Source organism: Brachyhypopomus gauderio, chromosome 4 (assembly GCF_052324685.1).
Source record: "Brachyhypopomus gauderio isolate BG-103 chromosome 4, BGAUD_0.2, whole genome shotgun sequence".
In the NCBI taxonomy this organism is placed as follows: domain Eukaryota; kingdom Metazoa; phylum Chordata; class Actinopteri; order Gymnotiformes; family Hypopomidae; genus Brachyhypopomus; species Brachyhypopomus gauderio.
Window position 1 is genome coordinate 21,017,632 of NC_135214.1, and position 26,772 is coordinate 21,044,403.

At 41.7% G+C, this 26,772-nt stretch overlaps 1 protein-coding gene across 2 annotated transcripts in view; it reads right to left on the reverse strand.

Annotated features, from left to right (window-relative positions):
* The window catches only part of kif5aa (kinesin family member 5A, a), a 69,422-nt gene that overhangs the window by 37,916 nt on the left and 4,734 nt on the right, over positions 1-26,772 (reverse strand). For both annotated transcript variants that reach the window (XM_077002998.1, XM_077002997.1), the window contains exons 2-13: positions 20,436-20,523; positions 20,038-20,111; positions 19,696-19,800; positions 19,428-19,476; positions 19,268-19,323; positions 19,095-19,182; positions 18,024-18,148; positions 15,979-16,083; positions 15,672-15,820; positions 12,600-12,748; positions 10,344-10,570; positions 10,039-10,107 (exon numbers count right to left, since the gene is read on the reverse strand). In XM_077002998.1, coding sequence (XP_076859113.1) covers positions 10,039-10,107; positions 10,344-10,570; positions 12,600-12,748; positions 15,672-15,820; positions 15,979-16,083; positions 18,024-18,148; positions 19,095-19,182; positions 19,268-19,323; positions 19,428-19,476; positions 19,696-19,800; positions 20,038-20,111; positions 20,436-20,523 — 1,284 coding nt within the window. The remainder of the gene's footprint in view (positions 1-10,038; positions 10,108-10,343; positions 10,571-12,599; positions 12,749-15,671; positions 15,821-15,978; positions 16,084-18,023; positions 18,149-19,094; positions 19,183-19,267; positions 19,324-19,427; positions 19,477-19,695; positions 19,801-20,037; positions 20,112-20,435; positions 20,524-26,772) is intronic.

A 26,772-nucleotide genomic window follows, 5' to 3' on the forward strand; every position in this document is an offset into this window, starting at 1 on the left:
CTGTTCTATAGTATTACCTGATCTTGATCCAGCATTAGACTGTTCTATAGTATTACCTCATCTTGATCCAACATTAGACTGTTCTATAGTATTACCTCATCTTGATCCAGCATTAGAATGTTCTATAGTATTACCTCATTTTGATCCAACATTAGACTGTTCTATAGTATTACCTCATCTTGATCCAACATTAGACTGTTCTATGGTATTACCTCATCTTGTTCCAACATTAGACTGTTCTATAGTATTACGTGATCTTGATCCAACATTAGACTGTTCTATAGTAATACCTCATCTTGTTCCAACATTAGACTGTTCTATAGTATTACCTCATCTTGATCCAACATTAGACTGTTCTATAGTATTACCTCATCTTGATTCAACATTAGACTGTTCTATAGTATTACCTCATCTTGATTCAACATTAGACTGTTCTATAGTATTACCTCATCTTGATCCAACATTAGACTGTTCTATGGTATTACCTCATCTTGATCCAACATTAGACTGTTCTATGGTATTACCTCATCTTGATCCAACATTAGACTGTTCTATAGTATTACCTCATCTTGATCCAACATTAGACTGTTTGTAAGGAATGCCACCTGATCTTCCCTAACCAGCCTCACCTGCCCCTCATTACCACGCCCCCTTTCAGTCACACTTATACACCTTCCCCAGCACGTCTCAGTCGCGAAGTATTGCCGACTCATGCCGCGTACCAAGCCGTTCTATTACCTGTCTGCTCTCCTGTGTTCTGACCCTCGCTTACATCCCTGACCTTGTCTCCTGCCTAGTCCCTCTGTACCTCCTGACTTCTGCTCCCCCGGTATGACCCTGGACCGTCCTGACCACGCCAAGAAAACGCTGTTACTTATCCTAGTACTCGTGATTCCCCTGCCTGTTTTTGTACCAGCGTCTCATTTCAATAAAAGCGGTGTTCTTCCGCATTTGGATCCCTCTCTGCCTGGTCAATTCGTAACACTGTTCTATAGTATTACCTCATCTTGGTTCAACATTAGACTGTTCTATAGCATTACCTCATCTTGATCCAGCATTAGACTGTTCTATAGTATTACCTCATCTTGATTCAACATTAGACTGTTCTATAGTATTACCTTATCTTGATCCAACATTAGACTGTTCTATAGTATTACCTGATCTTGATCCAGCATTAGACTGTTCTATAGTATTACCTGATCTTGATCCAACATTAGACTGTTCTATAGTATTACCTGATCTTGATCTAACATTAGACTGTTCTATAGTATTACCTCATCTTGTTCCAACATTAGACTATTCTATAGTATTACCTCATCTTGATCCAACATTAGACTGTTCTATAGCATTACCTCATCTTGATCCAACATTAGACTGTTCTATAGTATTACCTCATCTTGATCTAACATTAGACTGTTCTATAGTATTACCTCATCTTGATCCAGCATTACTGTTCTATAGTATTACCTCATCTTGATCCAACATTAGACTGTTCTATAGCATTACCTCATCTTGATTCAACATTAGACTGTTCTATAGCATTACCTCATCTTGTTCCAACATTAGACTGTTCTATAGTATTACCTCATCTTGATCCAACATTAGACTGTTCTATAGTATTACCTCATCTTGATCCAGCATTAGACTGTTCTATAGTATTACCTGATCTTGATCCAACATTAGACTGTTCTATAGTATTACCTGATCTTGATCCAACATTAGACTGTTCTATAGTATTACCTCATCTTGATCCAACATTAGATTGTTCTATAGTATTACCTCATCTTGTTCCAACATTAGACTGTTCTATAGTATTACCTCATCTTGTTCCAACATTAGACTGTTCTATAGTATTACCTCATCTTGATCCAACATTAGACTGTTCTATAGTATTACCTCATCTTGATTCAACATTAGACTGTTCTATAGTATTACCTCATCTTGATCCAACATTAGACTGTTCTATGGTATTACCTCATCTTGATCCAACATTAGACTGTTCTATGGTATTACCTCATCTTGATCCAACATTAGACTGTTCTATAGTATTACCTCATCTTGATCCAGCATTAGACTGTTCTATAGTATTACCTCACCTTGATCCAACATTAGACTGTTCTATAGTATTACCTCATCTTGATCCAACATTAGACTGTTTGTAAGGAATGCCACCTGATCTTCCCTAACCAGCCTCACCTGCCCCTCATTACCACGCCCCCTTTCAGTCACACTTATACACCTTCACCAGCACGTCTCAGTTGCGAAGTATTGCAGACTCATGTCGCGTACCAAGCCGTTCTATTACCTGTCTGCTCTCCTGTGTTCTGACCCTCGCTTACGTCCCTGACCTTGTCTCCTGCCTAGTCCCTCTGTACCTCCTGACTTCTGCTCCCCCGGTATGACCCTGGACCGTCCTGACCACGCCAAGAAAACGCTGTTACTTATCCTAGTACTCGTGATTCACCTGCCTGTTTCTGTGCCAGCGTCTCATTTCAATAAAAGCGGTGTTCTTCCGCATTTGGATCCCTCTCTGCCTGGTCAATTCGTAACACTGTTCTATAGCATTACCTCATCTTGATTCAACATTAGACTGTTCTATAGCATTACCTCATCTTGATTCAACATTAGACTGTTCTATAGCATTACCTCATCTTGGTTCAACATTAGACTGTTCTATAGTATTACCTCATCTTGATTCAACATTAGACTGTTCTATAGCATTACCTCATCTTGATTCAACATTAGACTGTTCTATAGCATTACCTCATCTTGGTTCAACATTAGACTGTTCTATAGCATTACCTCATCTTGGTTCAACGTTAGACTGTTCTATAGTATTACCTCATCTTGATTCAACATTAGACTGTTCTATAGTATTACCTCATTTTGATCCAACATTAGACTGTTCTATATTATTACCTCACCTTGATCCAGCATTAGACTGTTCTATAGTATTACCTCATCTTGATCCAACATTAGACTGTTCTATAGTATTACCTCATCTTGATCCAGCATTAGACTGTTCTATAGTATTACCTCATCTTGATCCAACATTAGACTGTTCTATGGTATTACCTTCATCTTGATCCAACATTAGACTGTTCTATGGTATTACCTCATCTTGATCCAGCATTAGACTGTTCTATAGTATTACCTCATCTTGATCCAACATTAGACTGTTCTATAGTATTACCTGATCTTGATCCAACATTAGACTGTTCTATAGTATTACCTGATCTTGTTCCAACATTAGACTGTTCTATAGCATTACCTCATCTTGATCCAGCATTAGACTGTTCTATAGTATTACCTCATCTTGATTCAACATTAGACTGTGCTATAGTATTACCTCATCTTGATCCAACATTAGACTGTTCTATAGTATTACCTCATCTTGACCCAGCATTAGACTGTTCTATAGTATTACCTCATCTTGATCCAACATTAGACTGTTCTATAGCATTACCTCATCTTGATCCAACATTAGACTGTTCTATAGTATTACCTCATCTTGATCCAACATTAGACTGTTCTATAGTATTACCTCATCTTGTTCCAACATTAGACTGTTCTATAGTATTACCTCATCTTGATCCAACATTACACTGTTCTATAGTATTACCTCATCTTGATCCAGCATTAGACTGTTCTATAGTATTACCTCATCTTGATCCAACATTAGACTGTTCTATAGTATTACCTCATCTTGTTCCAACATTAGACTGTTCTATAGTATTACCTCATCTTGATTCAACATTAGACTGTTCTATAGTATTACCTGATCTTGATCCAGCATTAGACTGTTCTATAGTATTACCTCATCTTGATCCAACATTAGACTGTTCTATAGTATTACCTCATCTTGATCCAGCATTAGAATGTTCTATAGTATTACCTCATTTTGATCCAACATTAGACTGTTCTATAGTATTACCTCATCTTGATCCAACATTAGACTGTTCTATGGTATTACCTCATCTTGTTCCAACATTAGACTGTTCTATAGTATTACGTGATCTTGATCCAACATTAGACTGTTCTATAGTAATACCTCATCTTGTTCCAACATTAGACTGTTCTATAGTATTACCTCATCTTGATCCAACATTAGACTGTTCTATAGTATTACCTCATCTTGATTCAACATTAGACTGTTCTATAGTATTACCTCATCTTGATTCAACATTAGACTGTTCTATAGTATTACCTCATCTTGATCCAACATTAGACTGTTCTATAGTATTACCTCATCTTGATCCAACATTAGACTGTTTGTAAGGAATGCCACCTGATCTTCCCTAACCAGCCTCACCTGCCCCTCATTACCACGCCCCCTTTCAGTCACACTTATACACCTTCCCCAGCACGTCTCAGTCGCGAAGTATTGCTGACTCATGCCGCGTACCAAGCCGTTCTATTACCTGTCTGCTCTCCTGTGTTCTGACCCTCGCTTACATCCCCGACCATGTCTCCTGCCTAGTCCCTCTGTACCTCCTGACTTCTGCTCCCCCGGTATGACCCTGGACCGTCCTGACCACGCCAAGAAAACGCTGTTACTTATCCTAGTACTCGTGATTCCCCTGCCTGTTTTTGTACCAGCGTCTCATTTCAATAAAAGCGGTGTTCTTCCGCATTTGGATCCCTCTCTGCCTGGTCAATTCGTAACACTGTTCTATAGTATTACCTCATCTTGGTTCAACATTAGACTGTTCTATAGCATTACCTCATCTTGATCCAGCATTAGACTGTTCTATAGTATTACCTCATCTTGATTCAACATTAGACTGTTCTATAGTATTACCTCATCTTGATCCAACATTAGACTGTTCTATAGTATTACCTGATCTTGATCCAGCATTAGACTGTTCTATAGTATTACCTGATCTTGATCCAACATTAGACTGTTCTATAGTATTACCTGATCTTGATCTAACATTAGACTGTTCTATAGTATTACCTCATCTTGTTCCAACATTAGACTGTTCTATAGTATTACCTCATCTTGTTCCAACATTAGACTATTCTATAGTATTACCTCATCTTGATCCAACATTAGACTGTTCTATAGCATTACCTCATCTTGATCCAACATTAGACTGTTCTATAGTATTACCTCATCTTGATCTAACATTAGACTGTTCTATAGTATTACCTCATCTTGATCCAGCATTACTGTTCTATAGTATTACCTCATCTTGATCCAACATTAGACTGTTCTATAGCATTACCTCATCTTGATTCAACATTAGACTGTTCTATAGCATTACCTCATCTTGTTCCAACATTAGACTGTTCTATAGTATTACCTCATCTTGATCCAACATTAGACTGTTCTATAGTATTACCTCATCTTGATCCAGCATTAGACTGTTCTATAGTATTACCTGATCTTGATCCAACATTAGACTGTTCTATAGTATTACCTGATCTTGATCCAACATTAGACTGTTCTATAGTATTACCTCATCTTGATCCAACATTAGACTGTTCTATAGTATTACCTCATCTTGTTCCAACATTAGACTGTTCTATAGTATTACCTCATCTTGTTCCAACATTAGACTGTTCTATAGTATTACCTCATCTTGATCCAACATTAGACTGTTCTATAGTATTACCTCATCTTGATTCAACATTAGACTGTTCTATAGTATTACCTCATCTTGATCCAACATTAGACTGTTCTATAGTATTACCTCATCTTGATTCAACATTAGACTGTTCTATAGTATTACCTGATCTTGATCCAACATTAGACTGTTCTATAGTATTACCTCATCTTGTTCCAACATTAGACTGTTCTATAGTATTACCTCATCTTGATTCAACATTAGACTGTTCTATAGTATTACCTGATCTTGATCCAGCATTAGACTGTTCTATAGTATTACCTCATCTTGATCCAACATTAGACTGTTCTATAGTATTACCTCATCTTGATCCAGCATTAGAATGTTCTATAGTATTACCTCATTTTGATCCAACATTAGACTGTTCTATAGTATTACCTCATCTTGATCCAACATTAGACTGTTCTATGGTATTACCTCATCTTGTTCCAACATTAGACTGTTCTATAGTATTACGTGATCTTGATCCAACATTAGACTGTTCTATAGTAATACCTCATCTTGTTCCAACATTAGACTGTTCTATAGTATTACCTCATCTTGATCCAACATTAGACTGTTCTATAGTATTACCTCATCTTGATTCAACATTAGACTGTTCTATAGTATTACCTCATCTTGATTCAACATTAGACTGTTCTATAGTATTACCTCATCTTGATCCAACATTAGACTGTTCTATGGTATTACCTCATCTTGATCCAACATTAGACTGTTCTATGGTATTACCTCATCTTGATCCAACATTAGACTGTTCTATAGTATTACCTCATCTTGATCCAACATTAGACTGTTTGTAAGGAATGCCACCTGATCTTCCCTAACCAGCCTCACCTGCCCCTCATTACCACGCCCCCTTTCAGTCACACTTATACACCTTCCCCAGCACGTCTCAGTCGCGAAGTATTGCCGACTCATGCCGCGTACCAAGCCGTTCTATTACCTGTCTGCTCTCCTGTGTTCTGACCCTCGCTTACATCCCTGACCTTGTCTCCTGCCTAGTCCCTCTGTACCTCCTGACTTCTGCTCCCCCGGTATGACCCTGGACCGTCCTGACCACGCCAAGAAAACGCTGTTACTTATCCTAGTACTCGTGATTCCCCTGCCTGTTTTTGTACCAGCGTCTCATTTCAATAAAAGCGGTGTTCTTCCGCATTTGGATCCCTCTCTGCCTGGTCAATTCGTAACACTGTTCTATAGTATTACCTCATCTTGGTTCAACATTAGACTGTTCTATAGCATTACCTCATCTTGATCCAGCATTAGACTGTTCTATAGTATTACCTCATCTTGATTCAACATTAGACTGTTCTATAGTATTACCTTATCTTGATCCAACATTAGACTGTTCTATAGTATTACCTGATCTTGATCCAGCATTAGACTGTTCTATAGTATTACCTGATCTTGATCCAACATTAGACTGTTCTATAGTATTACCTGATCTTGATCTAACATTAGACTGTTCTATAGTATTACCTCATCTTGTTCCAACATTAGACTATTCTATAGTATTACCTCATCTTGATCCAACATTAGACTGTTCTATAGCATTACCTCATCTTGATCCAACATTAGACTGTTCTATAGTATTACCTCATCTTGATCTAACATTAGACTGTTCTATAGTATTACCTCATCTTGATCCAGCATTACTGTTCTATAGTATTACCTCATCTTGATCCAACATTAGACTGTTCTATAGCATTACCTCATCTTGATTCAACATTAGACTGTTCTATAGCATTACCTCATCTTGTTCCAACATTAGACTGTTCTATAGTATTACCTCATCTTGATCCAACATTAGACTGTTCTATAGTATTACCTCATCTTGATCCAGCATTAGACTGTTCTATAGTATTACCTGATCTTGATCCAACATTAGACTGTTCTATAGTATTACCTGATCTTGATCCAACATTAGACTGTTCTATAGTATTACCTCATCTTGATCCAACATTAGATTGTTCTATAGTATTACCTCATCTTGTTCCAACATTAGACTGTTCTATAGTATTACCTCATCTTGTTCCAACATTAGACTGTTCTATAGTATTACCTCATCTTGATCCAACATTAGACTGTTCTATAGTATTACCTCATCTTGATTCAACATTAGACTGTTCTATAGTATTACCTCATCTTGATCCAACATTAGACTGTTCTATGGTATTACCTCATCTTGATCCAACATTAGACTGTTCTATGGTATTACCTCATCTTGATCCAACATTAGACTGTTCTATAGTATTACCTCATCTTGATCCAGCATTAGACTGTTCTATAGTATTACCTCACCTTGATCCAACATTAGACTGTTCTATAGTATTACCTCATCTTGATCCAACATTAGACTGTTTGTAAGGAATGCCACCTGATCTTCCCTAACCAGCCTCACCTGCCCCTCATTACCACGCCCCCTTTCAGTCACACTTATACACCTTCACCAGCACGTCTCAGTTGCGAAGTATTGCAGACTCATGTCGCGTACCAAGCCGTTCTATTACCTGTCTGCTCTCCTGTGTTCTGACCCTCGCTTACGTCCCTGACCTTGTCTCCTGCCTAGTCCCTCTGTACCTCCTGACTTCTGCTCCCCCGGTATGACCCTGGACCGTCCTGACCACGCCAAGAAAACGCTGTTACTTATCCTAGTACTCGTGATTCACCTGCCTGTTTCTGTGCCAGCGTCTCATTTCAATAAAAGCGGTGTTCTTCCGCATTTGGATCCCTCTCTGCCTGGTCAATTCGTAACACTGTTCTATAGCATTACCTCATCTTGATTCAACATTAGACTGTTCTATAGCATTACCTCATCTTGATTCAACATTAGACTGTTCTATAGCATTACCTCATCTTGGTTCAACATTAGACTGTTCTATAGTATTACCTCATCTTGATTCAACATTAGACTGTTCTATAGCATTACCTCATCTTGATTCAACATTAGACTGTTCTATAGCATTACCTCATCTTGGTTCAACATTAGACTGTTCTATAGCATTACCTCATCTTGGTTCAACGTTAGACTGTTCTATAGTATTACCTCATCTTGATTCAACATTAGACTGTTCTATAGTATTACCTCATCTTGATCCAACATTAGACTGTTCTATAGTATTACCTCATCTTGATCCAGCATTACTGTTCTATAGTATTACCTCATCTTGATCCAACATTAGACTGTTCTATAGCATTACCTCATCTTGATTCAACATTAGACTGTTCTATAGCATTACCTCATCTTGTTCCAACATTAGACTGTTCTATAGTATTACCTCATCTTGATCCAACATTAGACTGTTCTATAGTATTACCTCATCTTGATCCAGCATTAGACTGTTCTATAGTATTACCTCATCTTGATCCAACATTAGACTGTTCTATAGTATTACCTGATCTTGATCCAACATTAGACTGTTCTATAGTATTACCTCATCTTGTTCCAGCATTAGACTGTTCTATAGTATTACTTCATCTTGTTCCAACATTAGACTGTTCTATAGTATTACCTCATCTTGATCCAACATTAGACTGTTCTATAGCATTACCTCATCTTGATTCAACATTAGACTGTTCTATAGTATTACCTCATCTTGATCCAGCATTAGACTGTTCTATAGTAGGGATGTATATCGTCACCACTAAGCTAGATTCGATACACATCTCGATACACTGCCAACGATGCGATATAACTGCAATACTCTGAAACCCCTTGTCGATGCGATGCGATGTGATACAAATGCGATGCGATGCGACACACTCACGAACGTAAGTTGTTGAGCGGGGGGGTTACGAGGGGGTAGCAGCCGCAGAGATGTCCACACCGTGCCGTCTTTTCATGCGTGTCGCCAGATTCGTTGTGCTACTAACGTATTTAGCCCCACGGCATTGTTTGCAGATTGCGTGACCGCCTCACTGAAGGCGATGCATCGTGAATTCGCCCGCAAATTAAACTCGATGCACGTTGAATCTACCGATGCAGTCGCATCTCAGACATGTGTACCGATTCACCGATGTGAATCGATGAATCTCCACATCCCTATTCTATAGTATTACCTCATCTTGATCCAACATTAGACTGTTCTATAGTATTACCTCATCTTGATCCAGCATTACTGTTCTATAGTATTACCTCATCTTGATCCAACATTAGACTGTTCTATAGCATTACCTCATCTTGATTCAACATTAGACTGTTCTATAGCATTACCTCATCTTGATCCAACATTAGACTGTTCTATAGCATTACCTCATCTTGGTTCAACATTAGACTGTTCTATAGTATTACCTCATCTTGATCCAACATTAGACTGTTCTATAGTATTACCTCATCTTGACCCAGCATTAGACTGTTCTATAGTATTACCTCATCTTGATCCAACATTAGACTGTTCTATGGTATTACCTCATCTTGATCCAACATTTGTTGCTTGAGCTTCTCAACCAACTGACACTGCAGATTGATCTCATCATCCTACACATGTGCACATACAATAAATGGATATTTCATAAATCAAATAAAACAAATAAAAAACACTTTATCTTTCAACATGTGTGTGCGTTTATGTGTGTGTGTTTGTGTGTGTGTGTGTGTGTGTACGTGTGTGTGTGTGTGTGTGTGTGTGTGTGTGTGTGTGTGTGTATACGTGTGTGTGTACGCGTGTGTGTGTGTGTGTGTGTGTGTGTGTGTGTGTGTGTGTCAGTCATCACCTTATCATCCAGCTGCCGGTACAGTTTGCGGATTTCCTCCTCGTACTTGTGACGCTCCTCCTCGGAGATGCGCACCACGATGGAGGAGGTGTCTGAGTCTCTCTCCCTCTGCCGCTCCACCTCCCGCTGCCGCTCCACCTCTCTCTCGTTATCCAGCGTCTGCTCCTCACTGCTCTCCAGCTTCACCATGTCGGAGGACGTCTGCTCCACCTCTGGCACTTCCTCTCCTGACAGGAAACACAACAACAGTTTGAGCGGCCAGCAAGAGGCTTATTTCAGGCTGCCAACAACCTATTAGACATTTAATTAGCAAATCAATTAGACTAATTAACCACCATTAAACAGCCAGACCCGTGACTGTACCTATACAACCATCTATTTTATGTATGATGGTCGTATTGTTGTATTGAAGCTCCGTAGCTGTATTGTGTGTATTGTGTATCGTGTGTATTGTGCCTCATACAGTGACTCTAATCTTACCACATTTGTTCAGTAACGAGTTACTATTTCCAGTCCAGTAATCAGATTAAAGTTACTTATCCAAGTAACTGTGCGTTACTATTTTTATTTTCCTTAGTAAAATATATATTTTATCTTTCTTCTTGGCTCAGTTCTACTTTTGTGTCTGACCGTAGCGCTCGACTCCGCTCGCTGTGCGTAAACCTGTGATAGCGCGTTCACATCATTTTGTGCAGTGTTGTCCGTAACGATATGTGGTAGTGTAAAGAAATACCCCTCAAAAACAGGGGAAGGAACATTTACCTGACAAATTTTAATGTTGCATTGTGTTCCAAGTTTGAAAAGTGCTGGAATTTTGGCTAAAGCTTGAAATTGTAATTATATTTCGTTTCACAACAAATAGCTGTTTGACTGAATAGTTCGCTTGTATTACATTTACAAATAATACCGCGCAGTGACACAAACGTAATGTCAGGAGATACGTTGTTACTGTTAAAAATGCACTTCCAATAAAGTGAGTATTGGAAAACTAATTTTGTTGCTGAATATAACTACTAAAGTAACTTGTAATCCAACGTAGTTACTTTTAAAATCATGTAATCAGTAACATAATTAAGTTACTTTTTAAAAGAGTAATCAGTAATCAGAAATACTTTTTCAAGGTAACTAAGCCATCACTAGTGTCATGTGTATTGTGTGAATTGTGTGTAGTGTGGGTCATGTGTATTGTGTGTATTATGTGTATGTACATATTGTATGTGAGTGTATTGTGTGTGTAATGTGTGTATTGTGTGTATTATGTGTATTGTGTGTATTGTGTGTAGTGTGTGTGTGTGGCTCACCGTTCCTCCAAGCCTCTGGATGGTATGTATTGTGTATAGCAGGGATGTCAAAGTCAAATGCACCGAGGGCCAAAAAACCAAATTTGCTACAAGCCGAGGGCCGGACTGGTTCAATGTTTATTAAAACATATTGAAATGATTGCACATAGCCTATTGAACCAAGACCTAACACAGTGTATATTATTTAATGCTTAAATGAATAAAGCAATATTTTCTTATGGATCTGTCAGTAATTTCAAGTGAAAACATTTTTCAACAAGCAAACAGATAAAAACAAACTTCCTTCAAAGAAAACATGTTCTGTACGGTACATTAAATGAATAAAGTAATAAAGGTTTGAAAAGTGCTGGAATTTAGGCTAAAGTACTTGAAAATGCTTGAAATTGTAACTACTTCGTTTCACAACAAATATCTGTCTGACTGAACAGTTCTCTTTACGTTAACAAATACGAGCCTCTTGTAATTCCAGGACGAAACATGAGAGAACGTGAAGACGTTAAGATTGGGCGTTTTGAAAATAAACCACCATTAAATAATGTGAATAAAAAGCGAATTATTTCGAATCATTTTGAATAGATGTATAAATATTTAACTTAATTAAGTTTAACGTGCTGGTGCGCGCAAAGTTACAAAATTCGAGAGGTGCACGACCTCGCAAATCGACAGCGCGCAACGCCCTCGCGCACGGGCGGAGCCACTGCGATTACGTCATTTTCGCCGCGCAGACCCTCGCCGCTTGTGTGCGCTGCAGTGACTTCGCGGGCTACCGTTGCATTGTGGGGAATGTAGTGTTTGTGCGTGCAAAACACCAGCGGGCGGCTGTGGCCTGCGGGCCGGTTCTAATAGTAATTAAATATCATCCAGGGGGCCATAGATAATCAATTCCTTGACTTTGACATATGTGGTGTATAGTGTGTATTGTGTGTAGTGTGTGTGTAATGTGTGTGTGACTCACCGTTCCTCCAGCGTTTCAGCTCAGCCTCCAGCCTCTGGATGGTGTCACGGAGTGTTTTGTTTTTCTCTTTCTCCTTCTCGTACTTCCTCTTCCACTGCTCGGCTGTCAGCTCCAGATTTATGGAGGCCGAGTTCTTGATAGTCTTAGCACTGCGGGAGGGAGACAGGCAGATGGACAGACAGAGTCAGAGGCAGAGAGAGAAAAGGAGAAATTGATGGAAAGTGAGAGAGACAAAGGGAATAAGCGATTATGCGGAAGGGAGAGAGACAGAGACCATTTTTCAAAATTTTCACACATGGGAAATGTTACTAATTGCTTCTTCACAGACATAAAGAAAGAATAAAAGACAACAGTGGAAAAACAAACAAAGTCCTTTGTTAAATGTTTTTCTACATCATACATGTATATCAGATCCAGGTGTCTTGTATTCTCACTATTTACTATATGTTCATCACGTACGGCCCATATGGACTTGTCAGTCATGGCTGTTTCTCCCATGTGCTAATGTTTGTGTTCCCATTTGCTTCTTTGGCCACCCCCGTGTCATTTGTAACCCCGCCCCCTGATTATCATTCCCACCTGTTTCTAGTTGTTGTCATAGTTAGTCCAATGTATTTAAACCAGGGGTGGGCAATTAATTCTTACAAGGGGCCACATAAGAAATTGTGTCAGAGGGCCACACAAACGAAAATGACGTCATTACGGTAGCCCCGCCCACCTCGCACGAACTTCCGCAAACGGTAGAGGCGTTTATACTTGCCGCGTCACATTCTGTGTAGTGTTCTCCGAAACGATGTGTGTTAGTATAAAGAAAACACCCCTCAAAAACAATGGAAGGAACATTTACCTGACCAATTTTAATGTTGCTTTTTGTTTCAGATTTGAAAAGTGCTGGAATTTAGGCTAAATACTTGAAAATGTTTGAAATTGTAACTACTTCGTTTCACAACAAATAGCCATCTAAATGAACAGTTTTCTTGTATTACATTAACAAATACGAGCCTCTTGTAATTCCAGGACGAAACATGAGAGAACGTGAAGACTTTAAACAACCATTAAATAATGTGATAAAAAAGCAAATTATTTTGAATCATTTCGAGTATATGTATAAATATTTAACTTAATTAAGTTTAACGTGCTGGGAAATATTGAAATGGACCTTGAAAGTGACGTACAAATGCTTTAATTCCACCTTGTAAAGGTGTATGAACCCTGCAAACATGACTTTGTCCATCGCGCTGAGGCGCGGCGTGCGCGCGAAGTTACAAAATTCGAGAGGTGCACGACCTTGCGAATAAACAGCGCGCGAGGCCCTCACGCACGGGCAGAGCCACCGCGATTACGTCATTTTCGCCGCGCGGACCCCCGCGCTGCTCGCGCCGCATCAAGTATAAACCAGGCTTAAACCTAGCTTTAAAGCACTTCTACGGCACTTCCAAGGTCCATTTCAATATTTCCCAGCTGACTCAGGTTCTCTCTAAGCTCGGTTTCTGGAACGGAAAACCCTGAGTTTTCGTTAACTCTGAGTTTCTTCACTGAATCCGCTTTCTGGAATACCCCCTGTTCAGTCAGCTATTTGTTGTGAATCGAAATACAGTTACAATTTCAAGCATTTTCAAGTACTTTAGCCAACATTCCAGCACTTTTCAAACCTGGAACACAATTCACAATTATAATTTGTCACGTAAATGTTCCGCCGTTCGCGGAGGTTCGTGCGAGGGGTGCGGAGTCGCGCGCTACGTTCACTCGTGAAAGTATAAATTTTGCCTTAACTTGTCGCTGATCACCTACAGTGTTTCTTGCACAGCTCACACACAAGCACGTACATCCACACGGAATTAACACAAACGTAGCGCTTTCAAAATAAAAGCGTCACAGTTGTATTGCACGCACGACATAGATATTTGTTAAATTTATGATTGGCCTCTCGCGGGCCGGACAGGGACGCACAACGGGCCGGATGTGGCCCGCGGGCCGTAGTTTGCCCAGGTCTGATTTTAACCCTGTCCTCTGTCTTGTCTTGTCAGGGCTGGCAGGGATGCAGCTCCTCCGGTCTCCACAGGAGGGAGCTCACGAGTCAGCGCAATCAGCAGTGATCTGTCACACCTGCTCTCCCTCCTACTTAAGGAAGTGAGTTGTGACAGATCACTGCTGAATCGTTTTGGTGTCATGCCGTTGTGTTTTTAGCCCTACTCTCACTCTGTCATTTCGTTGTGTTTTTAGCCCTACTCTCACTCTGTCATTTCGTTGTGTTTTTAGCCCTACTCTCACTCTGTCATTTCGTTGTGTTGTTATGTGTCTCTCCACCTCCCTCTTTCACTCTCTCTCTTCTATCTCTGTCACGTATTCGAGTCACTATCTCCTGCGCCGCTCCCTGGCCCTTCTCAAGTTTTCCTCCCCCTGTTCCTCCTACCCTTCGACCTTTCTTTTGGGAAGGGTTTTTGTTCTTTGTGGCGTTTGCCAGCCAGTTACTTCCCCTGGCGTATTTGGTTTGTTTTACACACATTGAGATTTCCACGACTTTTGAGTTCTCCTTTAATATTATCTCCTGTGTTTTTACGGTTGAGTTAATTTTGTTACGCGTTGAGTTTTCTATGTTTTGTGTTTGCTTCCTTCGTTGTCTCCTGTGCTTTCACGATTGAGTTTATTTTGGTTACGCGTTGATTTTACTCTGTGTCTTGTGTTCGGTGTCTGTACGCTTCAATCTCTCGCTGACTAGTGACTTTAGTTATTAATTTATCAGCTCCGGCACTTGGGTCCACCTCGCACTCTGCGTACAGCTTTATGACCTCTGTCTTTGTGAGAAGCAAGTTTTGGATTTGAATCCTTGTTATCCCTGCTTATTATTTTAAATTTATTTCTATTTTTTTTGCCTGGTTTTTCCGTTTTGTTTGTATGGATAGCCGTGTTGGCTTAATGATCCTGGACGATGACCCAGTCTCTTTTTACGGATTTGCCTTTAAACCTCAGCGCATGTGTCCGCCCATCAACTCCATTGCGTTAAAATGTTACTGACTGCTCCTCTATGAAGTAGACGAGACACAGTGTGTCACACACAGGTTCAGGCGTTACCGTTGTCCAAACATGAGAGTAGATTTAGTCTCTGGTTCATTGAAGCTGGAGGGAGAACAGCAGATGAACATGGTGGTTCTGCAGTTCCCCCCAAGAGAGTCCTGCAGGATCCGGGTCATCTTACTGTCACGGTACGGCACGTGAGTCTTCTGCTCACACACACACACGCACACATACACACACAGATACACACACACAGATACACACACACACACACACACACACACACACACACACAGATACATTTCAGAAACTGACTCCACTAGCATGGATCACCTTGTGCAGGTGTGTGTTTGTGGGAGCTCACCGTTCCCTCGGCCAGAGCGGAGATGACGTTGCCCAGAGCAGACAGGGATTTGTTGATGTTTTTAGCCTCATCCAGGACAGCTCCAGCAGCACCGGTCTTACTCACCTAACGGGGAAATCACAGGTTATGAAATACACTCCACCTCCATTTCAGCTGAAACACACGAATCACATTAACACTCAAACACACCACCAACATTCTGTCTGTGGCAATTTTGCTAAGCACTTTAGTTGGTTTCTCATTCAATCTTTTACAGTGAGTTTTGAGTTTTCATATCTGAGCAGCTGACTCTCCAGATAAGTGCGTCTGCACACTCTACACCACACATTCACATTTAAAACAAGCATAAAAAGGAAACTGTGTGTAACAGGCTGTGAAGAGAAGAACTCTCGTTAAGCGTAGAAGAGGCAGGCAACTATTAGGAGTTGTGTTATTACCATTAGCTGACAATTATTGAAGCTTAATCACAAAATCTCATCCCACCTCTTAATCAGACAAAGACTGAATATGCCTAATGACTAAATAGTTTTCGTGTTCTTTCCTAAAGCATAAACAAAATGTAATTACTTTAAATGAAATTACATCTGGTACGAGATAAATACAATAATTCTCATTGATCATGGCACAGTCCTGGCCCAGCAGATGGTGCTGTAAGAGGACCCATCAGCCTTAAATTCGTTCCAAAATCTTTCACTGAGCCAGGTGAAGGGCCATTTTATATTAAATGAGGTTAGCCAGTTTCTGTGGACCCTAGGGTTCATCTGTTCTATAGAACTTTAAAAAACATGTTCAAATAAGTTCAGTACATATTAATTTCCACTGCTCTATTGTGCTATATGATTCTACCATATGCATACATCAGGGCACAATTTATAATGGTTCATAATGGATAAATGGAACACCAGTTGCTAGCTCCCAGTTCAAGCTAGTGAACAGGCTACATAAGGGTAGTGATCAAGAATTCATTGATAATTTGACTTGCACATGTAATTAAACATGTAGTTAAAATCATCTTTAAACCAAAAGTATTCGCTCACTCATCCAAATGATCAGAATCTGGTGTTCCAATCACTTCCATGGCCACAGGTGTATAAAATTAAGCACCTAGGCATGCAGACTGTTTTTACAAACATTTGTGAAAGAATGCCAATTTTCTGCAGAGTCAATCACTACAGACATCCAAACTTCATGTGGCCTTCAGATTAGCTCAAGAACAGTACGCAGAGATCTTCACAGAACGGGTTTCCATGGTCGAGCAGCTGTATCCAAGCCATACACGGATGCAGTGGTGTAAAACACGCCGCCACTGGACTCTAGAGCAGTGGAGGTGCGTTCTCTGGTGTGACGAATCACGCTTCTCCATATGGCAATATGACGGACGAGTCTGGGTTTGGCGGTTGCCAGGAGAATGGTACTGGTCTGACTGCATTGTGCCAAGTGTAAAGTTTGGTGGATGGGGAAAATTGTTTTGCATTTAGGAGCTGGGCTTGGCCCCATAGTTCCAGTGAAAGGAACTGTGAATGCATCAGCATACTAAGACATGTTGGACAATTCCATGCTCCCAACTTTGTGGGAACAGTTTGGAGCTGGCCCCTTCCTCTTCCAACATGACTGTGCACCAGTGCACAAAACAAGGTCCATAAAGACATGGATGGTAGAGTCTGGTGTGGATGAACTGGACTGGCCTGCACAGAGTCCTGACCTCAACCCGATAGAACACCTTTGGAATGAATTAGAGGGGAGACTGAGAGCCAGACCTTCTCGTCGAACATCAGTATGTGACCTCACAAAAGTGCTTCTAGAAGACTTGAAGCTGCTCTAGCTGTAAAGGGTGGACCAACGTCATATTTAACATTATGGATTAGGAAGGTGATGTCACTTAAACTCATATGTGAGTCAAGGAAGGTGAGCAAATACCTTTGGCAATATAGTGTATGTAAAAGGTATACCTGCATATGGACACACACACACACACACACACACACACACACACACACACACACACACACACACACACACACACACACACACACACACACACACACCTTCTCACTGCCAGCCAGGTCGACCAGGTAGAGCTTCCCACAGAGCTTCTGCTCAGTTTCCACGTGTTCCTGCTTGATGTTGATCAGGAAGATGCTGTGACTACGAGAGCTGTGCTCATTCATGTCTGAGACAGACACAGGACAGAGGACAAGAAGAGAGGGACAGGAAGAGAGGGACAGGAAGAGAGGGACAGGAAATGAGAAAAAAGAAAACGCTTAGTGCTTAGAGGGCACCCTGACTTTTGCCTGAAGAAACCATTCTGTTATGAAAATTGTATTTTGTTTATGTGTGCATGTTTCCTGTATTTTCTGTTTGCATCTTAGTAAAGAGACTGAGAAATAATGATATTTGATTATTATACCATTATTAAAACAACAAATCTAATGGTGACCTTAAGACTCTTTTTGCACATGTATATTTAAGCTTCTATCTACTGCTTTTAGTGGTAGTCTTTACCACCTTTGGTCAAAACACCATCCCAGCCCCTACCACACACTCCAGCCCCCACCACACACCTCAACCCCTACCACACACCCCAGCCCCACCACACACCCCAGCCCCTACCACACACCCCAGCCCCACCACACACCCCAGCCCCCACCACACACCCCACCCCTCCACCACAATGTTTTCATACAAAAGTTATTATTATTATTAGTAACCCACTATTACTTCATCATCTCTTGTGAACTAGCAGCACATGTAAAGCACTTTAAAACTGATGTCACATGTGACAGCTGCAAGTTGCCCTTGAATTCTACTGCAGGCAGTCTTGTGCTGCGCTTGTGTTAGAGGGTCCAAGCAAGCTATTGCCAAATATAATACTTTATTTTTATTTCTCCCAGCCTCTCCTTCAACCATCACTCTCACACACACACACACACACACACACACACACACACACACACACACACACACACACACACACACACACACACACACACACACACACACACACACACACACACAATGGATGAGCAATCTCCTACAGGGATGATTTATTTTAGCCATGCAAACTAAACCTGCATTCTTAAAGACACAGTAGCCAAGTCAGTTTGAAAATGACTCACTGGTTACAGCAACGTGGCGGTTGGACTTCCCTTCATCAATCACGTCCATCACCTCCTCCGGGCTGGAGACGAACCGCTCAGTGCAGCCCTGAAAGAGACGGATGGGGACGCTCAGACTCGCATCTCCACCACAGGTTCTGAGGTGGGACAGTGGAAATCTTGGGAGCACTCACCTTAACGTAGGGGACGCGGTTCTTGTCCTCGTGGACAGACAGGTTGGTCTTGGTGACTGGGCAAAGGCAGAGAACGACCGAGAAAAAGGTCAAAACAGGAAGCTCCGTCAACACTTCAGAAGAATGTGAAACCATTACAGAGGATGAGAAAGAAACAAACCATCCAGAAGATCACGGATCTTCTCCATGTAGATCTCAAAGTAGGACACCTAAAGACATGGAGGTGTGGAAGAATAAGATCAGCCAGTTAGTTTTTTAAAGGTCATTTAAAAATATTTTAATATGGTTATTTAATATGGTAATATGGTTTAATTATGACACACACTACTGGTTAATAATACTCAGTAAGCCATCATATATTGTTCTCAGATGTTCTCATCTACCAGGATATGCCATTGGTTGGCCAAAGTGTGTATGAGTATGTTTACCTTGATGTGAAACTCCAGGTTTTCATCCATGGAGAAGATGTGGTTGAATATGTCCTCAGCAATGCGAGGTATGATTCCCATCTGCTGAGGGTCGTGTAGGCAGCCCTGGAGATGCGCAGTAGAGTGGGTTAACCACAGCCAAGCAGGAAAACCCACCAGCAATGCCATCATGCTGCCTCATTCATTTAGATGCATTTCAGATTGTTACTTGGTTGCATTCACAAAATGCACAGAAAATACATTATAAACCTATAATCACTTCTGCTTTTTGAAGTGCATAATATAACCAGACGTTTCAGACCAAAGACAAACATATAAAGTTACACTAAGATGGCCTCTTACCTCCATGGTGTGAGTCTTTCCAGAAGAGGTCTGTCCATAAGCAAAGATAGTGCCATTGTAGCCACCCAGCACATCTACACACACACACACACACACACACACACACACACACACACACACACACACACACACACACACACAAATGAACTGCATATAGTCAAACTCACTTGATCATTAATTTAGTAATTAATTTAGAAAATAATTAATAAAATCTGAAAAGAAAATGATAGTGAGTATAGCAAAATATCATGAATGCATGTAATGACTCTTGACACAGGCTATTTTTAGACAGTGTGAGATGTCTTCTTTAATTTCACCAGATTAAATTTGCTACAGAAATAACAAATTTGACCCAGCAGTGAGTGAAAAGGCGTGCGATATATAAATGTGTTGCTGACCTTTCACGATCTGCTTGGCACAGGTGTTGTAGACCTGCTCCTGTGTGGTGTTGGTGGGAAACACTCGATCAAACGCATAAGACCGCCCCTAAAGACACAACAGCCAATCAGATTAACTGGGCACATAATGAGGCACTTGAAACTGAAAGTACAATAACCTATAGGCCTACTATCATATTCAGACACTGATAGCATTATGATCATCGTGCAAATGTTTATTTGATTAGGATTTAGTGATTAGATATCACAATGACTATAGTCTACTCCTAGTCCTTCATTTGCATTAACAAATGTTAGTGTTTGTTCTCTCAAATCATCACTGCAAGAATTATTATTATACAATACTGTTGACTCACTCTTCCTAACTAAAAAAGTAGCAGGTGATTTATATATTAAATCTGCAATAAACTTCAATTATATTTGCAAACCTCAATCTATTACATGAGGTGGTGACCTGGCAGTTGGTTTTACATCATTGCAATACCTTCCTCTTAAATTACCTTGTTTTTTAAATTAATTTAATAATTTTTTTCATGAATTATTGCTCTATCAAATTCGCTGCTTCAATTTCCCCCAGCTTGTTGCTAGGTGATGACTATTTTCTTGTACACATCCCAGATCATAAGCTCACTAGAGCCTTTTTTCATTCCTTAATTACATCCATCTCATTTTCACTCTCAGGTCAAAGGTCAGAGCACTCAGCTGTACTCTCAGCAGTTCACCTCCATCAGCCTCCACCCTCGGATCAAACGCTCATTTTGTTCACAGTTCCTCTAGTTGTACTTCACTGCTACAGTAACACACTTTATTTGTTCCACAAGATTCAATTTATTGACCCTCTTCCTCTTCCTCATGCCTGTCTATCTCCATTGCCTTCCAACCCAAGTATTCTTTTCAAGAACATGCCATAGGCTAATGTTCAAGTCTACTCTCTCTTAGAGTTCTTCCATATCTCAATTCTTTCACGTTTTCCGTCCCCTGGTACACTATTGGGTTATGAATTCTGAAGGAGCATATTGTCATTGAATAGTAAAGCCTTGTAAAAAAGATGTTTTAGATATTGCTAAACCAAGCTATTTTTCCAGTTTTATTTTCAGCACTGTAGTGGTAGGCCATACCCCTCATAGTCAGCACACGTTTTACGGCCTGCCACGTGTGTCTGTGGCTATTGCTGCTTCATGTCGGACTCACAGGTTCCCACGTGTTGTTGTGATGTGCTGCCTCACTCCCTGGTTAGCCTGCGCCTGGTTAGCCTGCGCCTGGTTAGCCTGCCCCTGGTTAGCCTGCCCCTGGTTAGCCTGCCCCTGGTTAGCCTGCCCCTGGTTAGCCTGCCCCTGGTTAACCTGCCCCTGGTTAACCTGCCCCTGGTTAGCCTGCGCCTGGTTAGCCTGCCCCTGGTTAACCTGCCCCTGGTTAGCCTGCGCCTGGTTAGCCTGCCCCTGGTTAGCCTGCCCCTGGTTAGCCTGCGCCTGGTTAGCCTGCGCCTGGTTAGCCTGCCCCTGGTTAGCCTGCCCCTGGTTAGCCTGCGCCTGGTTAGCCTGCCCCTGGTTAGCCTGCCCCTGGTTAGCCTGCGCCTGGTTAACCTGCCCCTGGTTAGCCTGCCCCTGGTTAGCCTGCGCCTGGTTAGCCTGCCCCTGGTTAGCCTGTGCCTGGTTAGCCTGCCCCTGGTAAGCCAGCTACACGTGGCTCTTGGTCCCCTTCATTGCTACGTGGATTTAAAGGTTTGAGCCTGTGTTTGTTGGTCCTTGTTTTGTGCTGTCGTTGTTTCTCGCTGCAAGAAGAGTTAACAAATAATTTAAATTCCTGGAATATACTGTATCTGCATCTTCTGAACACTGATTTTATTTCACCCATTTCTTTGAATACAACTTTTCTAATATCAACAATTATCTTTATCTCTTCCATTTCCTTTCTTTGACCTTTCCCCATCAATCTGGTTTTAAGACAGTGGACTCTTATTTTCATTCCAGATATTATTCCTGCAACTAAAACTGCTGGTGCTCTATCCCCCCCCCCCCCCCCCCCCCCCCCCGGCCACCATCTTAGCTGACGTTTGTCTACCTGACCAGCTCATCTCACAACTCCTGTGGTCCAGCCCTCGTTGGCCAGGATCACATTACTGTAATTACCCGTAATAAATAAACCTATAAAGCTCCATGTAATCTTTATAACTACTGCACCATTGCTAATCTTCTGTTCTTGAAACAAACGGTTGTTTACTCATTTCCAAGTTTAATTAGAAACCAATAATCACTTTAAACTATTCCACAGCAGTAAAACTGCCCTGATTAAAGTAAATAATTAGTTTCTAAATTTCTGCAGATGCTGGTGCCTTCAGCATTATCATCATCCTCACTGCACTCATCATCCTCAATGTAATCGCAGCCTTTGACACGATGTCATTCTATCCTCAGTAAGGATCCGTGAGCATCAGAGGTTCCATAATGAACTGGCTCTTATATAACTGATACATAACTGATGTCACTTCAGACCTCCCTCTCAGACTCATATTTTGTTTCAAACTGGAGTTTTATTGTTATGTGGACAACACCCATATTTATTGCAGGATCATACTTAGCCTAATAAAACTCCACTGCATCACCACATTTTCTCTCTGACCCCCCCCCCCCCTCCCCCGAAAGTAGAAATTCTCACAAAACCACATTTTGCTGTTCAAATTTTGCCTGAGTCATATCAAACAGACTGTATCGTGTGGCTAAGCAGAGCAGACAGGCTCTAACTTTCACTGCAAACAGGAGCAGTAGCTATTAGCACAATTTAAACACCTTTATGACTTTAAACTCACATTCACACAGTAATGCTAGCTTGATTTTAGTGATTTATTGCTTGAAATGTCTTTCTCGTTTAACACCTAGATTTAATTTTAATATTTTTGTTACCATAGTTACCAGCCATTAGCTAGTGGCAGCTAATCTCTGTTAGCTCAGCCTATTACTATAATGAATGCATCTTTCTATTGTCATGGTACAGCCGTACAGCCCCTGACTCCACCCCCCGGACTTGTCTTTTTGTGCATTGACTCTGCCCCCTGAGCTTGTCTGTCTGTGCGTTGACTCCACCCCCCGAGCTTGTCTGTGTGTGTGTGTGTTGACTCGCCCCCCCGGGCTGTGTACATTTGTCGATGTATGTTCACTTCCGTGTGCACGTCTTAGTGTGTGTGTCTGTGTTATTGTCAGTGTATTTAGGTGTGCGTGTTGTTAGTCGATGTGGTTGTTTGACTGTGTTCATCTGACCCAGTCTTGGTGTATCACTGTCCTGTAAGTGTCTTCATGTGTTTGTGAAAATAAATAATGCACCACCTCCTCTCACTTCAGTATCCCTCCTCAACCTCACGTTACATTCATTTAATGAGTCTATATCTATAAGAACTTATTGCATAATTTTCTGATTTCAAAACAAAAACTAAACACTTGCTAATATCCTCTGCGCAAATGGAAGCAGCTCACGGCTTGAATGATTCCTCACTGTCTCTGCCAGTTTAGAGAGCATTTCCAAATCACACATTTGGTAAACCGCACATTTAACTCTGTATGCATTCAAAGACACGTGCATTTTCTTTTTATTTCTTTACCTCATGATATAAGCCAGTGTCATTAGCTCTGCTGTCATCATTGCCTAAGCCATTTCATTAATTAAGACAATCCCCAAGATTATAGGAACGGATTTTCAGTTTTATTACCTCCAAATGCCTTTTACTTTTTAATGTTGGTTACTGTTTTCCTTGTTAATGAAGGTCCACAGATCTTGCTGAATTTCCTGTATTATCACAGATGTGCTGCACCAAACCCTCCAGTGAGTTACTGATGACAACAGAACGCCCATGAGTCTGTAGTACCTCCTCAGATCAGTGGGTAAATCACACACATGCTTAGAGCGAGAATATTGATGACGGATATCTTAAATGACATCACATTACAGTTTTTCTCAGTTTTTTACAGTTTTTCTTTAGTCTCAGGCATTCATTTACAGTAAGAAAGGAAATTTGTGAAGGTTTAGGTCAACCACCATAGGTCAGAGGTGCGTCTCATGAACCTTTCCTGTAATGCAAACATTTATAGATGCTAAACACTGCAGTATCACAAAGTCTCATAATGGAAAGACAAGGCCATGTACAGGGTGAACAGCCAATAAGAGGAGTAAGACTGTGTGGTGTAGAGGGGTGAGACTGTGTGGTGTAGAGAGGTAAGACTGTGGTGTAGAGGGGTGAGACTGTGGTGTAGAGAGGTAAGACTGTGTGGTGTAGAGAGGTAAGACTGTGGTGTAGAGGGGTAAGACTGTGTGGTGTAGAGGGGTAAGACTGTGGTGTATAGGGGTGAGACCGTGTGGTGTAGTGGGGTAAGACTGGTGTAGAGGGGTAAGACTGTATGGTGTAGAGAGGTAAGACTGTGGTGTAGAGGGCTAAGACTGTGGTGTAGAAGAGTAAGACTGTGTGGTGTAGAGGGCTAAGACTGTGGTGTAGAGGAGTAAGACTGGTGTATAGGGGTGAGACTGTGTGGTGTAGAGGGGTAAGACTGTGTGGTGTAGAGGGGTAAGACTGTGTGGTGTAGAGGGGTAAGACTGTGGTGTAGAGGGGTGAGACTGTGTGGTGTAGTGGGGTAAGACTGGTGTAGAGGGGTAAGACTGTGGTGTAGAGAGGTAAGACTGTGGTGTAGAGGGGTAAGACTGGTGTAGAGGAGTAAGACTGTGTGGTGTAGAGGGGTAAGACTGTGGTGTAGAGGGGTAAGACTGTGTGGTGTAGAGAGGTAAGACTGTGGTGTAGAGGGGTGAGACTGTGTGGTGTAGAGAGGTAAGACTGTGGTGTAGAGGGGTAAGACTGTGTGGTGTAGAGAGGTAAGACTGTGGTGTAGAGGGGTAAGACTGGTGTAGAGGAGTAAGACTGTGTGGTGTAGAGGGGTAAGACTGTGGTGTAGAGGGTAAGACTGTGTGGTGTAGAGAGGTAAGACTGTGGTGTAGAGGGGTAAGACTGTGTGGTGTAGAGAGGTAAGACTGTGTGGTGTAGAGAGGTAAGACTGTGGTGTATAGGAGTGAGACTGTGTGGTGTACAGGGGTAAGACTGTGTGGTGTAGAGGGGTGAGACTGTATGGTGTAGAGGGGTAAAACTGTGTGGTGTAGAGGAGTAAGACTGTGTGGTGTAGAGGAGTAAGACTGTGTGGTGTAGAGAGGTAAGACTGTGGTGTAGAGGGGTGAGACTGTGTGGTGTAGAGAGGTAAGACTGTGTGGTGTAGAGAGGTAAGACTGTGGTGTAGAGGGGTAAGACTGTGTGGTGTAGAGGGGTAAGACTGTGTGGTGTAGAGGGGTAAGACTGTGTGGTGTAGAGAGGTAAGACTGTGGTGTATAGGGATGAGACCGTGTGGTGTAGTGGGGTAAGACTGGTGTAGAGGGGTAAGACTGTATGGTGTAGAGAGGTAAGACTGTGGTGTAGAGGGCTAACACTGTGGTGTAGAGGAGTAAGACTGTGTGGTGTAGAGGGCTAAGACTGTGGTGTAGAGGGCTAAGACTGTGGTGTAGAGGAGTAAGACTGGTGTAGAGGAGTAAGACTGTGTGGTGTAGAGGGGTAAGACTGTGTGGTGTAGAGGGGTAAGACTGTGTGGTGTAGAGAGGTAAGACTGTGGTGTATAGGGGTGAGACTGTGGTGTATAGGGGTGAGACTGTGTGGTGTAGTGGGGTAAGACTGGTGTAGAGGGGTAAGACTGTGGTGAAGAGAGGTAAGACTGTGGTGTAGAGGGGTAAGACTGGTGTAGAGGAGTAAGACTGTGTGGTGTAGAGGGGTAAGACTGTGGTGTAGAGAGGTAAGACTGTGTGGTGTAGAGAGGTAAGACTGTGGTGTATAGGGGTGAGACTGTGTGGTGTAGTGGGGTAAGACTGGTGTAGAGGGGTAAGACTGTGTGGTGTAGAGAGGTAAGACTGTGTGGTGTAGAGAGGTAAGACTGTGGTGTAGAGGGGTAAGACTGTGGTGTAGAGGGGTAAGACTGTGGTGTAGAGGAGTAAGACTGTGTGGTGTAGAGGAGTAAGACTGTGTGGTGTAGAGGAGTAAGACTGTGTGGTGTAGAGGGGTAAGACTGTGGTGTATAGGAGTGAGACTGTGTGGTGTAGAGGGGTGAGACTGTGTGGTGTAGAGGGGTGAGACTGTATGGTGTAGAGGAGTAAGACTGTGGTGTAGAGGGGTGAGACTGTGTGGTGTAGAGAGGTAAGACTGTGTGGTGTAGAGAGGTAAGACTGTGGTGTAGAGGGGTGAGACTGTGGTGTAGAGGGGTAGGACTGTGGTGTATAGGGGTGAGACTGTGTGGTGTACAGGGGTGAGACTGTGTGGTGTAGA